Genomic DNA, 16,322 nt, shown 5'->3' on the forward strand with positions numbered 1-16,322 from the left:
TTGCGCCAAAGAAAATGTTTTAAGTTTCCCCATTGGATTTCTTCATTTTGGCGTGGCCTAACCTGTCCTTTAGTTTTGGGGGTGGAGCCTTGATCTGCGCCAAAAAGATCAGGTTGCCATGGTATCCAGGGACACAATGCGAGCTGAAGCTGCAAAGTGAAACATACAGCCAGCTCCCAACACATCAACTTAAAAACACATTAAAACACATTGTATCAACTTAAAAAAAACATTAAAATGTATTGCAGCAACTTGCCTCCAATTATTAAAGCCGGTCCCACTATACCTGCCCCAGCCCTGGCCGAAGGGCTTGCCGGTCTGCTTGCCGAGCCCGCCCTTTGCCGGTGCCGGTCCAGCTTCAGCTCTTCTTTCCCCCCTCCCCCCAGCCCCGAATGCCTTGCTGGTGCACTCTCCTGCCCCTAGCCCTGGCCGAAGGGCTTGCCGGTGCGCTCTTTTTCCCCCCTCCCCTCCCCAACCCCGAGTGCCTTTACCAGTCTGCTCCCCCTCCCCTATCCCAGGCCGAATGGCCTCCTCCCTCTTGATCCCCACACCTAACTACACCCGAAAGGCTTCTCTTTTCCCCCCCACTTCTCTCTCCCCCTCTCTCTTACCTTTCCTGCTGCTGCTGTCCGGGCATCTGCTGCACTGACCTGCACCGATTTCTTTAACTCTCGGGAAGGTTTTTCTGTAGAGGCCTCATATGCTGGCCTAAGCAGAACTGGAGTAACTCTCCGCTGGCCAAACTTAGTTATGCTGGTGCAAATTGATTGGGGAAACTGTTTTTTTTAACTTAGGCCAAAAAAAGGTGTAAATCACTGGGGAAAATTGAGCCCTGAATTTTTAGTTTACTGAGAAACTGACCATTGTACCCCAATATAAACTAGCAAATGGGTCCGTATATTTTCAGTAATTTAAAATCCGTTTACTCACTGGTGGTGGATCGACATTGTGATTAAAAATGCTTATTTTTTGTGATTAAACCATTTTTAGCTGTACAGGTATTAATCAAACTGCACCAAGTTACCATTCTTCAATACATCAAGGAATATTTTTGAAGCGACTTTTTTAAAAATTACATTTTAAAATGCTGTCCAATTGCACCCTTCGTGGCAATATGAAAATGAGTTTGAGCGGAAACTTAAGGAAAAAAAACTTCTCCAAAATGGGTGCAGTTTTGCCTGCCGATTGGGCCCAAAGTGGAATTTTCTTTTGTACTTAAGTGTGTGTGTACGTCAGAAGAGTATCTAATTAAAGTGTATGGGTCTACTTTGAGAATTATGAAGACCCTTTGTGTAATGAAGTATAAAATATAAAGAAAGAAAAGTGTAATTAATTCTACTTCAAATAATAGAAATGTCCCTTGAGGGAGCAAATTGTCTGTGAAAAGGTTTGTTTCGTGCTTGTGAAGTGAGGGCGTGCATCATTTAATTATGTGTCTTTATTTATTCTCAGTAATTTTGTACTTCGTTTAAGCCACTCTTTGATCCTGTATTGCCACTAGAACAAAAGACAATCGTGTAACTTGCTTAATAACAAAAATCTTCAGTAAACCTATCATGAAGCAGAGTTTAATAAATTGAATGTAAACCAGACTCCATCCATCATAGGAACATTGGAACAGGAGTCAGCCATTTAGCCCCTCGAGCCTGTTCCGCCATTCAATGAGATCATGGCTGATCCGTGACCTAACTCCATATACCCACCTTTGGCCCATATACCTTAATACTTTTGATTAACCGAAATCTATCAATCTCCGATTTAAAATTAACAACTGACCTAGTATCAATTGCTGTTTGCGGAAGAGTTTTCCAAAATTCTTACCACCCTTTGCATTTAGAAGTGTTTCCTAACTTCACTCCTGAAAGGTCTAGCTCTAATTTTTAGGCTTTGTCACCCTCGTCCTGGATTCCCCAACCGGCGGAAATAGTTTCACTCTGTCTACCCTGTCAGTACTCCTTAATATCTTGAAAGATTCGATCAAATCACTCTTTAATCTTTTAAATTCTAGGGAATACAACCCCAGATTCTAGATCAGGAACTATCGAGGAAAGTTTAAAATCTATTCTACACATTTTATGTTTACATGTGGAAAAAGGGTTTCTCACAAAGCTGTGTGAAATGTAGCTACTTGGAGTAACAAATATTGTCGTAAGCTTTACTGTCTTGATCTGCTGGGTCATGTTTACAGGTGCTGTACTAAGGTTAGCATTAACCTTTAGATCATAGTTACCTGTCTCCAGTTTTTCTTGAAATAGTAGGGAATGCTAATTCCAGTGGAAGTTCAACAACTAAGTTACAATGTTAGACACCCATTTAGGTGTAGTCTTCATTCTTTGCATCTGGTTCTGCACCAACTTACAGCATTTCCTCCCCCTCACTGCCCTTGATACTCATATCCTGATCCAATTTAAAAATTATTTTGGATTTTTTTTGGATTAAAATTTTCTTTTTTTACATGATCTCTTTTTTTTTAAAAAACAAGATTTGTTGTATCCAACTCGAAACATAGGGCTCAATTTTGTCCCAGCTCGTTTTTTGACGCACTTACCGGAGATGCGCCGCTTTTCTCCGTTCAGAAGTGCGCTGAAAAATTTCCTTCCCACTTTGACTGCTGTCCGGCATCCTCCCTGTGGTCGCGCAGCGTGGCCAGTCGAGTCGGGGGTGGAGCCAGCGTCCTGCGCCGAAAACAGTGCCGGGACATCTGCACATGCACAGTGGTGTCCGCACAAGCGCAGTAGCCCCTCGCCCCCAGCCTCTCCGTGTCTTGCTGCAGCCGCTGTGTGGGACCTGATGCCGGCCATATGCTGTGAGTAAGGGTATGGAGTGGCAATTCCATAGACAGCTTAGTTCCATTTGATTTGAAGCTTTAATTAGAAATTGCACCGGGAAGCCACTCGGCCGGGCTAGGGGCAGGCAGGCAGAAGCAATAGAAATCATCCAGGCAGGAGCACTATCAGTGCTTCTGCCCGCCTGCCCCTAGCCCGGCCGAGTGGCTTCCCGCAACTACCGGCCCGCTGCCTTCCCGGGCCGAGTTTTAAGATGAAGATAGAACTTACTTCAATTTTTTATTATTGAATGCTTATTACTTTTTGTTTCCAAGGTTTGGTGCTGTGTGAGTCTTGGTGCTTTTAGGTGTCGGTCCTCTCTGCTTCCCTTCCTGCCCCTATCCCAGGCCGAATGGCCTCCGATGTACCTACCTGCGCTGATTTCTTAACTCTCCAAGGGTTTTCTGAAGTGGTCACATACACTGGCCGAAGTAGATTTGGAGTATCTATTAGCTTTCCAAAGTTGCCTAAATGGGCAGAACTGGCGCATAGATGGCTGGTAATGCCACCTTTTTGAGAGAAGATAAAGTAAACTTAAAAAAAACGTAACTAACTCACTTACACTGATGCAAATTGATTGTGGAAAATGGGAATTTTTAAGTTACACAGAAAAACCAAGTCACTCCCAAAAAAAAACGGACCAACTCCTGGCTAAAATTGAGTCCATAGAAATTTACAGCGCAGAAGGAGGTCATTTTGGCCCATCGTGTCCACGCCGGCCGACAAAGAGCCGCACGGCCCTGGGTCAGCAGCCCTGAAGGTTATATATAAACCTATGAATAATGACGGAAAGGCAAAGAGCACCCAGCCCAAACAGTCCGCCTCACACAACTGCGACGCCCCTTATACGGAAATATTCTACACTCCACCCCAACCGGAGCCATGTGATCTCCTGGGAGAGGCAAAAATCAGATTAAAAACGCAGGCCAATTTAGAGAGAAAAATCTGGGAAAATTCCTCTTCGACCCATCCAAGCGATCGAAACTAGTCCAGGAGATCACCCTGGCCGTATTCGATTCTTTGCAGTACTTACCATTAATATTGCGTCGGCCAACAAAAAGTCATCCAGTCTAATCCCAATCACCAGCTCTAGGTTCGTAACCCTGCAGGTTACTGCACTTTTAAGTGCCCATCCAACCATCTCTTAAAGGTGGTGAGGGTTTCTGCATCCACCATTCTTCCACACAACGATTTCCAGATCCCCACAACCACCTCTGCATAAAGAAGCCTCCCCTCAAATCCCCTCTAAACCTTCCACCACCCACCTTAAAACTATGCCCCCTCGTAATCGACCCCTCCACCAATAGAAATAGGCCCTTACTATCCACTATGTCCAGGTCCCTCAATATTTTGTACACCTCAATGAGGTCTCTTCTCAGCCTCTTCTGTTCCAATGAGAACAAACCCAGCCTATTCAATCTGTCCTCATAACTAAGACTCTCCATTTCAGGCAACATCCTCGTAAATCTCCTCTACACCCTCTCTAGTGCAATCACATCCTTCCTATAATTCGCCGACCAGAACTGCACGCAGTACTCCTGCTGTGGTGTAACCAAATTATTATACAATTTAAGCATAACCTCCCTGCTCTTATATTCTATGCCTCGGACAATAAAGACAAGCATTCCTTCTTAACCACCTTATCCACCTGGCGTGCTACTTTCGGGGATCTGTGGACAAGCACTCCAAGGTTCCTTTGTTCATCTACACTATTAAGTGGCCTACCGCTTGATGTGTATACCCTTTCCTTATTAGCCCTCCCAAAGTGATTTACCTCACACTTCTCTGAATTAAATTCCATTTGCCATTGCTCTGTCCACCTGACCAGTAGATTGATATCCTCCTGCAGCCTATGACTTTCTTCTTCATTATCAACCACACAACCAATTTTAGTGTTGTCTGCAAACTTCTTAATTATACTCCCTATATTCAAATCTAAATCGTTGATATATACCACAAAAAGCAAGGGACCCCGCACTGAGCCTTGCAGAAGCCCCACTGGAATCCTTCCAGTCACAAAAACATCCATCAACCATTACCCTTTGCTTCTCACCTCCAAGCCAATTTGAATCCAACTTGCCACTTTGCCCTGGATCCCATGAGCTTTAACCTTCATGATCAGTCTACCATGTGGGAACTTGTCAAAAGCTTTGCTAAAATCCATATGCACTATCCTCATCGACCCTCTTGGTTATCTCCTCAAAAAATTCAATCAGGTTAATCAAGCACGATCTTCCCGTAACTGACTGCCCCGAATTAATCCCTGCCTTTCCAAATGTAGATTTACCCTGTCTTTCAGGATTTTTTCCAATAATTTTCTCACCACTGAGGTTAGGCTGACAGGCCTGTAATTACTCGGCCTATCCCTTTCTCCGTTCTTAGAATAGGAAAGAATATTTGACCTAGGTGACTCTTGGGATACCCCAAATGTTTTAAAGGGATAATGTTCAAGTATTCATAATGTAATGGTTATTGGGTGATGGAACCCTAAACAGGCGATGTATCTCTGCAATATAATGCACTCCAGCATCTCACTTGTCTCAGCCCTGTAAGCCATTTAGGACCGAGATAAGGAGAAACTTCTTCACCCAGAGAGTGGTGAACCTGTGGAATTCTCTACCACAGGAAGTAGTTGAGGCCAATTCACTAAATATATTCAAAAGGGAGTTAGATGAAGTCCTTACTACTCGGGGGATCAAGGGGTATGGCGTGAAAGCAGGAAGTGGGTACTGAAGTTTCATGTTCAGCCATGAACTCATTGAATGGCGGTGCAGGCTAGAAGGGCTGAATGGCCTGCTCCTGCACCTATTTTCTATGTTTCTATGTTTCTATGTTTCTGAGCCATTTGAATATAATCCATCAACTAATTGTTTACAAGCATTGAGTGATACTTCAAGAAGAAAGTTGAGATGTTCAGGACTTCATATGTTAGCCCAGGGTTAAAGACATTAAAAAATGATTGTTCTGACAAACCAAGAAGACCAAAAGTAAAAATTGTGTGACAATTCCACAGTCTCAGTAACTCAGGAGAAGTCATGTTCCATAGAGCATTTGATTATCCATTTCTGTATTAATCCTTATAATCTTGTTAACCAGAAATTCATCCAGCATCTTTCTTCTCAAAGACATAAATTAGTGCAACATCAGTTGCCTTAGTTGTGGCTTGTGAATTTATTCTGCATATTCTTTGCTTTTTAATCTTGGGTCCTGCTTGAAGCTTGTTAGATTCTATATTCTTATCCACTAGTCCCATGCTAAAGTCCACATTAAATTAGCTGCTTGTATTTACATTATCAGTTCAAATTAACATTTTAGAAATCCAGCCATGACTTATCTTGTCTTTTATTCAATGAAACCAAGTTCAATTATTGATGTCTTTGCATAATTAAGTTCAAATCGTAGACTCATGCATCACTCTTCTTTGATCTCTTTCCAATGCATCAAAGTGGAATCCCAAAAATTGCATATACTATTTCCATTATCAATGCTGCACAATATTAGAATAACTTCTCGTAAAAGACACTCATGCATTTATGACTTAACTTCCCAAACATACTAGGCAAAAGTTGGTGACGTGACCTTTGTATGATCTTATAATACAGATGATGATGCTATTTTGTAGTTCTGAACTTCAAAAGTCTGAAATTGAGATAGAAGAAAATGGTGGTCTTTAAATGTAATCTGTGTAAGAGCACTGAGATGGGTACCTTGTATGGGATTTAATCAAAGGACACCAGATGAATCTCTTGCGAATGAACTACTTGAACTTCTGTAATCAGTCTTCCTCTTTTTCCTTGTTTATCCTCCTCTCGTGTGTTTTTCTCTTAAATCTTTATAAACCTTTTCTTTGATTGACTTTTCTCTCATTCTGATCTCTTGTGACAAAACACCCATATTTTATACCTTTAATTCTCAAAGTAAACTTCAATTTCCTTTCAACCACTCTGTGACGCACCTTGTTGCAAGGTTACCCTTATTTGGTGACAATATCTTAGACAGGCATAGGTCAAAGACCAAAAAGAGCAAATTTTTAAAGGCCTATTCATTAGTTGAAAAATGTTTTACTAAGGCCTGCTTAAAAATAATAGTGACAAGACAATCCAGATAAGGTCAAGTTGCTCCCAGGTTTAGTTGAGAGACTCCTTTCACTTTGGCTGCAAATAATGGATTTCCACACAGTACAAGATAAGTTTATATAATTTTAGGCATTTAATTTAAGAAAATCAGAGCCCTCCATTTAACCTTGTACGGTCTGGATGTGCTTTGCTCTGGCCATGAATGAGATCAGCTAACTACTTTAATCCTTAATCCGATTACAGCTGTATCTTGGATGTGCCTATGATTCTTAGCATTAACTATTGCTGAAAACTGTATTTTGAGGAAACTATTGTGCATTTTTCCTACAGCTGTGAGAATTATGGGGGAAAAAGAGGTCTAAACAATTAGGATTATATGTCAACTCATTTCAAATTTACACAATAGTGGGTCAGTGCCTGAAATTAATTTATTTAAAATTTAATGTGTACTTGTGTCAGCATTTTCTACCAGATGTGCTCGTATACATTCTGATTAACTTTCTTTTTACTTTCAGCAAACCGTGCGTGTCGTAGTAAACTATAAGAAAACGCAGAAAACCATAGTACGTGTTAGTCCACTTGTTCCTCTTCAAGAACTGGTTCCAGTAATCAGCAATAAATGTGAATTTGATCCAAAGACCACTATTTTAGTCAAAGACTTTGAGTGTCAGGAGCCCTATGACTTAACAAAATCTCTGAAGGAGCTTGGTTTACGGGAAGTGTATGCAGTGGATACGAGCATAGGTATGTACTTGGCTGAGGCCATTGGATGTTGTAGCACAATAATTTATAAGCTACAATTTTGATTGCACTAGCATGTTAATCTAAAATATGCAGTAGTAAAATCTAAAACATGTAATACTTTAAAACTATATTGACGAGCTTTTCTTCAAAATATACCTATTGCATAACGTTTTATTTCTGTTCTGCAAATAAAAAAATAAAACTATCAGAATACTGAATTGTAATCAGTACAGTCAAAAATGAGTCCAATCGTTTTAACAACTTAAATATCTATAGCGTCTTTCATGTAGCTAAACATCCCAAGCTGCAGCAGAGGTGAAATAAGACAAAAATGGATGCTGAGGCAAAGTTGATATTAGATGGGGTGATCAAAAGCTTTGTCAAAGAGGTTGGTTTTAGGGAGGTCCTTAAAAGAAGAGAGAGATGGAGAGGTTCAGGGAGGGAATTCCAGAGGATAGACCACTGAAGGCACAGCCACCAATGGTGTGGCAAGAGAGGGGGTGCATAAGAGTCGGAGGAACAGAGTTCTAGGAGGGGATTTGGAGGGCTGGAGGAGGTTACAGAGATGGGGAGGGGCAAGGCCATGAAGGGATTTAAATACAAGGCTGAAGTTTTTCATTTGTGGCTTTGGGGACTCTGAGCCAATGTACGTCAGCAAGAACACAGGTGATGGGTGAGCGGGACAGGATACAGGTAGCAGAGTTTTGGATGAGCTGAATTGAGGGTGCTTGGAAAATGGAAAGCTAGCTAGGAGAGCATTGGAATTGTTGACTGTGAAGGTGACCAAGGCATAGATGAGGCTTTCAGTGTCAGTAGGGCTGAGGTAGGGGCATGGGCATGGGCAGAGGCAGGTGATATTGGAAGTGGAAATGTCGATCCTCGTGTATGGAGTTAGAAGGTTATGGAGGAACTTGCGGCTCATCAAAGACTGGATATCAGATCCAAGAACACAGAGGAGGTTGAGAAATAGTGGAGAGGTAAAGCAAGGTGCTAGTGTACATGTGGAAGTTGACCCATGTCTATGGATGTTGCCAAGGGGCAAATATGACGAATAGTTATTGTTTTCAACCATATTTCTATATATACGCAATATGCTGCAAAGTTACCTTATGGATACTAGAAACTGGATAGTTAAAGTTGTGACTTCCACTTTTTTTTTAGGATGTTCCCAGGATAGTATTCAAGATGGATCCAGTCAGCAAGGTAATGACCTTTTGGACTTTAATCTATAGAATTTTACAAACTATATTTTTCACTTAAGCTTTTGGGTTTTCTGTTATCTTGAGTCACATTGAAGTTATGACTTCTTCTCGTGTCTGTGTATTTCTCACTTGCTGTCCCTTCTCCGTTTATTTCCTTTACTTTCTCGCGATCTGTCTCCCTCTTTTTCTCACCCCTCTCTCTCTTCCTCTCTTTGCGCCCCCCCCCCTCTCTGTTTTCCTCCCTTCCTCTTTTTCTCCCCACCCGCATTTGTTAGCGTCTCTGTCTGTCTTTCTCCGTCGCTGTAATCTGTAAAATCAGTCATAAAGGTGAGGAATCTGCAGTGATACCGATTTAAGTTCGATCCATGACTACCTCCTGTATTCTTTACAGTTCATATCCTAAAGATATACAAGTGTTTATTTGAGAAAGTGAGAGAAACACAGTGCAGCAGCTCGTTTATCTGAAAATATTGAATGCTAATTAATTTACAGACAATTGTAACAAAAAAATGTACAACACTTGCTGTATCACATTATTCATACACAACTATGATGTGAAATATACAACCAATATTTACTACCTTCTTTTCTAACTTCCCACAAACTTATTCTGTGTTTTAGGACCACCTCAGATTAATGCAAATATAACTCTGGAGAAGGAAAACAAAGGTTTCTTCAACATTTTTAGGCTGAGTAAGAAGAAACGGGAAAAAGTAAGCTTTTATGTGGGTTTAGTTGTAACACATTTAGTAACACTTTTGAATTGAGTGTCTCAAACTGTACAACAGAAGTTCTCTGCTCCTGCTATAAATAGTCTTGCTTTTCAAATAATTGTGCACAATTGCACATTGATTTAAGATCAAGAAGGTACCTTCCAGTAAGAGAAAAAAGCAATGTGGTTACTATTTTTTTAAATTGTAACCAAGATCATCAAAGCCTTTACATTGTTTTTTCTAAATTGTCTGAAACTCTCTGTGCATTTGTGATTTTAGGAAAGATCCTAAATTCACCGATAATACAGTATTACACTTGATAGAAGTAGATAAATGGAGTTTTTAACTTTAGTTAACTTTTGAATTCACACAACCATAGTGTTAAAAGGATAACATTTGTGGATGTGTGGTGCGAACTCTTCAAAGCGAACTGTCTACTCCAATCTGATTTACCTGCCATTTCTCCATATCCTTTTTATATTTTTATATACTTATCCATTGAGTACAGTAGTCTAGTGGTTTTGATATTGGGACTAGCCACCCAGAGGTCATGAGTTTACGAAATCTGTGCCAGTAAAAACACAGCTGGTTCATTAATGTCCTTCAGGGAAGGGAACGTGCCCCCTTGCCCAGTCTGGCCAACACAAGACTCCAAAAGCACATTATGTAATTGATTTATAACGTCCTCTATGTGGCTTAGCAAGACAATTAGTTGTAAAACAACTATCAGAACAAGAGGAGAAATATCAGACAGAACTATCAACAGCCACCCAGGCAGTGAATTAGCCCACTCGATCCTGCAATGTCCTCCTCACCAATCCTGTGAAGAGTGATGGAAGAAATAATTGATGATGCCATAAAGCAACATTATTCATCAATAATCTGATCATCGATTTTCAGTTTGGGTTTGTCAGAACCACTCTGCTTCTGACCTTGTCACGGTCTTAATCGAGACATGGATGCAAGAGCTGAAGGCTAGGACACTCTAAGCAAAACTGGTTCAATGAGAAAACCCTCCAGAGATTGGAGTCAAATGCAAAGGAAGATGACCCAGGTTGCTGAAGGCCAATCATCACAGTACTAGGCCATCACTGCCAAAATTTCTCACAACAAGGTCGTTGGCACAGCCATCTTCAGCTGTTTCATCAATTGGCCGTCCTTCCATCATATCATCAGGAGTACAATTATTTGCTGATTATTTTATATTGTTTGGCTCTATGCACAAGTCCTCTGATAATGAAGCAGCCCATACTAACCTACAGCAGGAACTGTGGACTGGCAGCTAACATTTGTGTCACACAAATGCCAAGTGATGACCATCTTGAACAAGAAAATGACAAATGACCTCCCTCTGTTCTTCAACAGCATCTTGCCACATTTGCCAGATCAACTTTCACTACTTCTACACCTACAACATGGGCCTTGAAATTGCGGGCGGCGGCGTTGCTGAGGAGTATGCTTCTGAACGAAATCCGCACTTATCTCGTGCAAAGCCCCAAGTGAAAACGTTGCTTTGAAACTCAATATATCAATGACAACACTTCAGAAATACTTGTTGCAGGGATCTTTGTTGACTGTTGTTGGATTGTTTTGGAATTTGGGTAGGGAGGGATTAAATGGGATGGGGGGGGGGAAACGCCACAGCAAGCAGGGAAACCCAGACCCCATGCACCTCCACTCCCACCCCAACCCATTAACTTGTCTGTTTTTTCCAATTGTTGACTTTTTAATATTTTCTGTTTTTGTTTCAGATTTCCACCAATACATTTTTTGCTTTTTTTTTTTAATTGCCTAGTGTTATTCTCAAAATGTCTCAATTCTTCAGGATTACAGAAATCTTTAGTACAGGAGGGCATTTAAAAAATAAAGTAAACTTTTTTATTTTGCTTTCTAGCCAGCAAGTGCTCCTGCAACCCCACTTGTAAGCCAACAGAGACCACTTGGCATGAGCAGTTCAAGTGCTTATTGCCCAACATATGAATCTAATACTTTACCATCAGATCTGCCAAAAAAAAGACGAGCGCCTGCACCACCTCTATCAGTTTCGCAAAGTTTTCCAAAAGATTTAAGTCAGCAAGCCTCGGCGAGGCCTATGTCCTATGCTTTACCAGATGATTCTGTCAATGATACTGAACAGGTCAGTAAAGTAGATGCCATCTTTATATATCTAGTTCAACAACCTTCAAAGAGTATTTTGTATTGTTGCTGTTCAAGTTGGGATTTCTGCAAAGAGCAATTGCATGTTTCAGCCCATTTTGGATAATAAATAGAGCTTAAACCCTTAAAATATGTTTTCTGCAATCGATGTGAATTGTACTATCTTGCTGTATACTTGAATTATAATGCGCAGCATTAGTTTCATCTTTCATGCAAGAATCAATCTTTGGACCGAGAACTCCGCAACATTGTGCCCATCACTGGCATTTGACACTGGTTGACTAGTATTGAAGCCCTAGTGAAACAGCACAGTAGCAGAACTCTTCAGGGAGAATGAAGGACAGTAGAATCAGAGTAAAATATATTTTCCGTTCTGATCCCCTCCCCTTCACCTTCTGTGCTAGTACCACAGCAACACCATTGAAGAATTTTGGTCTTGTTCTCCTATAACCTCACTTTAAATCTATGGAGATCTTTAAAAGTAAAGGAAAGTCTGGGGGGCTTACTTTCTGTTCAATGCTCCCTCTGTCTCTATTTGGGAAACATATGGTTGATTATATTTCCATCTTTTTTCAAAAAGAAATCTTCAAGTTTGCCACTCAGGGATCGACTACTTTGGTTTACCTCGCCAGACTGCATTGACAATACAGATGGTGAGAAGCTGTCAGTGATTTCACTGGGCATTCACCTTCACACTAGACCTGGAAGCTGATCCCGTGCTACCTTATCTGTATTAAAAAATTTTTTTATTGCATTGCTATATAATTTTGAGAACTTATTTCCTTTGCTGTCAGCACAACATACATTGCCTCTGTACCTGGAGAAAAAGAAAATTAAGAACAAATTCTGTTTCTTCAGCCCTGCCCCCCACTTGCTCCCAAAATTTCCTGCCTCTCCTGAAGGTAATAACTCATGCTGGAGTATGGTTCTCCAAGTACTAGTAGCCCTCTAGTACCTTGCCTAAGTAATCATTCTTCTGGTAAGCCGAGACCAGTGGTACATGTAAGTGAGAACATAATGGCCCTGAAATTCCGGCCTCTCCGGGTGCGTAGGATGTGCACATGAGCCCGAAGAGGCCCGACAAGTTCCAGGTTTAGGCACGCGAAGCGCATGTTCCAGAACCCAGGGATCATGCATCCCTAGGACAAGGTCCCTCACGGGCGATAATTTTGGCTATTTGCCCAACTCTCGCCCAGCGAATGTCCTTCAAACTTTTACGCCTAAGAGTTTTAATGGATAGAAAAAATACATTTTATTACTTATTTTTATATTAAAAACCCTGTCGATGTAGGCAAGTTTATTTTTAACACTATTAAAACATTTTCTAATTACAAAAAAATACATTTTTCTCAAATTGCATTAAATGAAATGTTTAATTTTTGAAAAGTGAAATTTTTTAAAATTTATGTTTTTTTTGATTTTGGGGGTAATCTCATTGATAGTAATCAGAGCTACTATCAATGAGAATTCAGGATGAGCATCCAGAATCCGGACACCGGCCGATCCGTAGCGGGGTCGTCCGGAAAATGTTCCGAAACCCGGACACCCCGACTCGGCCGCCCGACCTCCCCCCCGCCTTGGACCCTTGGCGGCCCGACCCTCGGCGGCTCGACCTCGGCCCACCCTTATCTCTGGCCCGGCCCTGGGCACCTGACCTACCCCCGGGTCTCGCCCTTACCTCGGCAGCCCGACTTCTCTTTTTGTTCCTCCCCCGCCCCCCCGTTACCTCGGCGGCCCAACCTCTCGCCCCCTCCCCAACTTACCAAAGCCAAGGTAGCGACGTTCCGAAATCCAGAGCGGCCGAGGTCGCGTGGTTTCTGGATTTCAGACGTCACACCTGTACTCCATTGTAATTGGTGGTCCAGGCCCACATAATCCCAGGATGCACATACATTCCTAGAATATGTGGGCCTCTGCGCTGGGCTGCGCATCTAGGCCTCGGACCCGAAGTGGGACCACCAGATATTTTCGGATTTTATCTTTGATCGGTGACATCCGCCCGCGAGAAGCCTCCAGCTGCAATTTTGGGCCTGTTAAGTAGTATAAGTGCAAATACAAAAACTAATTATCATTTGATAGTAGAGCCCCTTTAAGGTTAAGTACTCAAACTTTGAAAGAGTCAATAGTTAACACGATACATGGTGCAAAGATAATAGTACATGTTATTAAACATTCTTGATGCAAAGAACTTGTGAAATGTCTGGAGCTGTATAAGGTCACTTGGTTAATATAAAAACTTAGAAATGTGTATGAGTGGCATTTACCAGTACAGCTATTAACTACTACTTGTTTTGAAATATTTCACTGTAGCACATTGTATGATGAAGTCTGTTTATTTGCAAATGTGATCCCATAAACAAGGTTTTAACCGTATTGAGGTATGATTTATGATACAAAATGGATGAGTCCCCAACTAAGCCTGTAAACATTTACTTGGATTCAAAGATCAGTGAACCAACTTGGATTTGGTTACCTAATTCAATTGATATAATCAAAGGTCAATGGGCTCGCTTTTATAGACCTCTGTTAACTTCAAGTCTGCTCATGTAGGGAGTTTCATCACTAGGCAGAACAAATCAGAAGTTCAGGCATACAATGCTTAACCTTTTATGACCATTAAAATGGTTGGAAAGTTGTGGGAACTGTGCTGTTGGCAAGCAAAGTTCCTGTCAGCAGCCAGACCTGTAAAATTACCCCAATATACCTTGTCATTTTGACTGCCTATTTTCTAATTCGTTTTGATTAGAAAAGTAAAGAGTCTAATTTTGCTGGGTATTGCCTCCAAAAATCCAAACTAAGATTTAATCTTATTGATTTTCTGGCCAAATGATTTCTGTTTTAGCATTTATTCTGAATTTCAAAATTTGTATTGAATGTCTTGCTTTGTACAGGTGCAGGTACGTCTGAAATCCGGAATCCTTGGGACAAAGTCTGTGCTGCTTTTTTGGGTTTTGCTGGATTTCAGGCAAGAAAATCAATACAGATTATACCTCTCCAGTCTGGCACCCTTGGGACCTGACCGGTGCCGGACCAGAGAGTTTTCCGAACCACAGGAGGTCAACTGGTAACAGCGCTGCTGACAACGACCCAGATGTGTTCTGCGCATGCGCTGCACAGAAGCCTACTGCGCAGCACTTAGTCATCCAGAAGATGAGAGAAGCGGTGGGGCGAGATAAAGAAATAAAGAGAGAGAGAGAGAGAGAGAGCCAAGCTGCAAGCCACCGAGCCTCTGACCGGGCCCCAAGCCTCCCGCTGAGCCGCGGTGACAGCAGGGGGAGCGAGAGAGAGAGGGAGGGAGGGAGAGAGAGAGAAGAGAGAGCCTGGGGCCAGACCCAGCTTCAGCGCCTCAGTCCTTCCCTTTTCCTTGCCTGGCCCGCTTAGCTCAACGAACATCATGGGACGCCACCCACGCCGGGATTGATGCCAGGCCAGGGATGTTTCCGGACTAAAGAGTCCCGGACTGAAGAGGTACAACCTCTGAAATCCAGAATCCTCGGGGCTGAATCCATGCTGGATTTCAGACCTTGCCGCCCATCGATTCCCGTGGACCCTGGCGCTGCGTTTTTACTGGTTTTCTCGCTGCCCGATGTCGCCATCTTCGACGCCTCAAAAATGTCCAGTTTTCAGAATTCTGGATTCGTGACATTGCACCTGTACATCAGATTAAGTGGAAAATGGAGTCTGCTCAACAGAATTTTCTTAATTTCAGTCAGGAGAGTATATGTTTTAAACTAGTTGTTGCAAAGCAGAATAAATATGTCCTAGCAATAATAAGTGTTGCACTGCAAAAAGTTGCTTTTGTTTGATATATATTTTAACGGTTTATATTCGCGTAACTCAAATTAGCTCTATCTTGGTTTGTTTTGAATTTCGATATTATTAAACCAGAAATTGCAGCAGAGTAGGGAAGGGTTTTTTACAACGTTATTTCCATCTTGTCATGCTACCACAATATCATGTTCCATCCAGTTGAGCAGAATCGCATTGGTGGCAGTCAGTACGAATGTTCCATCAGGTAAACTGCAATCACTTCCCAGAACAGTAGAAAAAAAGTAGTAGTTTTTTTTTCCAAAATCTAAATAGGATGGGAGAGGCAATGCCACAAATGAGCTTGCCTTCTTGTTTAATGCAAGAACCAAAATACTGGCACCTCAATAATCTTGGAGTGATTTGCTTCAATTATGGATAGTTACAATTTTAAACTTTGCTATTCATGGGCTCAATTTTGCCCAACCCCGATTTCTGCCGTATTGCCAGAGTCACGCCTGTTTTTCTTGGCCAGAAATGTGCCGGAAATATTTTGCCAAAGTTTCCCCGATCTGTAATTCGAATTTGGCGCCGCACAGCGTGACCAGTCGCCTCGGGTGGAGCCTGCTGTCTGCACCGAAAAAATGATGCCGTACTTTCCGCACATGCGCGACAAAAAAAGTGACATTTTTGACGTCGTTGCAATGGACGCGCATGCGCAGAACAGCTCAGAGTTGGCAATCGGCCCTTTTTAAAGAGCCAGTTTGTGTGTGTGAGAAGGAGTGCTGTGTTGAGAGTATTGGAAAAATCGGAGCTGCAGCAGTACAAGATGCAACACGGTGCAAAGACCAAGAATTT

At 41.9% G+C, this 16,322-nt stretch overlaps 1 protein-coding gene across 5 annotated transcripts in view; it reads left to right on the forward strand.

Moving 5' to 3' along the window:
• cobll1b (cordon-bleu WH2 repeat protein-like 1b) overlaps positions 1-16,322 on the forward strand; it is a 274,387-nt gene that overhangs the window by 208,301 nt on the left and 49,764 nt on the right. For all 5 annotated transcript variants that reach the window (XM_070875530.1, XM_070875529.1, XM_070875532.1 and 2 more), the window contains exons 4-7: positions 7,417-7,645; positions 8,807-8,848; positions 9,469-9,560; positions 11,455-11,697. In XM_070875530.1, coding sequence (XP_070731631.1) covers positions 7,417-7,645; positions 8,807-8,848; positions 9,469-9,560; positions 11,455-11,697 — 606 coding nt within the window. The remainder of the gene's footprint in view (positions 1-7,416; positions 7,646-8,806; positions 8,849-9,468; positions 9,561-11,454; positions 11,698-16,322) is intronic.

Source organism: Pristiophorus japonicus, chromosome 3, assembly GCF_044704955.1.
Source record: "Pristiophorus japonicus isolate sPriJap1 chromosome 3, sPriJap1.hap1, whole genome shotgun sequence".
NCBI lineage: Eukaryota > Metazoa > Chordata > Chondrichthyes > Pristiophoridae > Pristiophorus > Pristiophorus japonicus.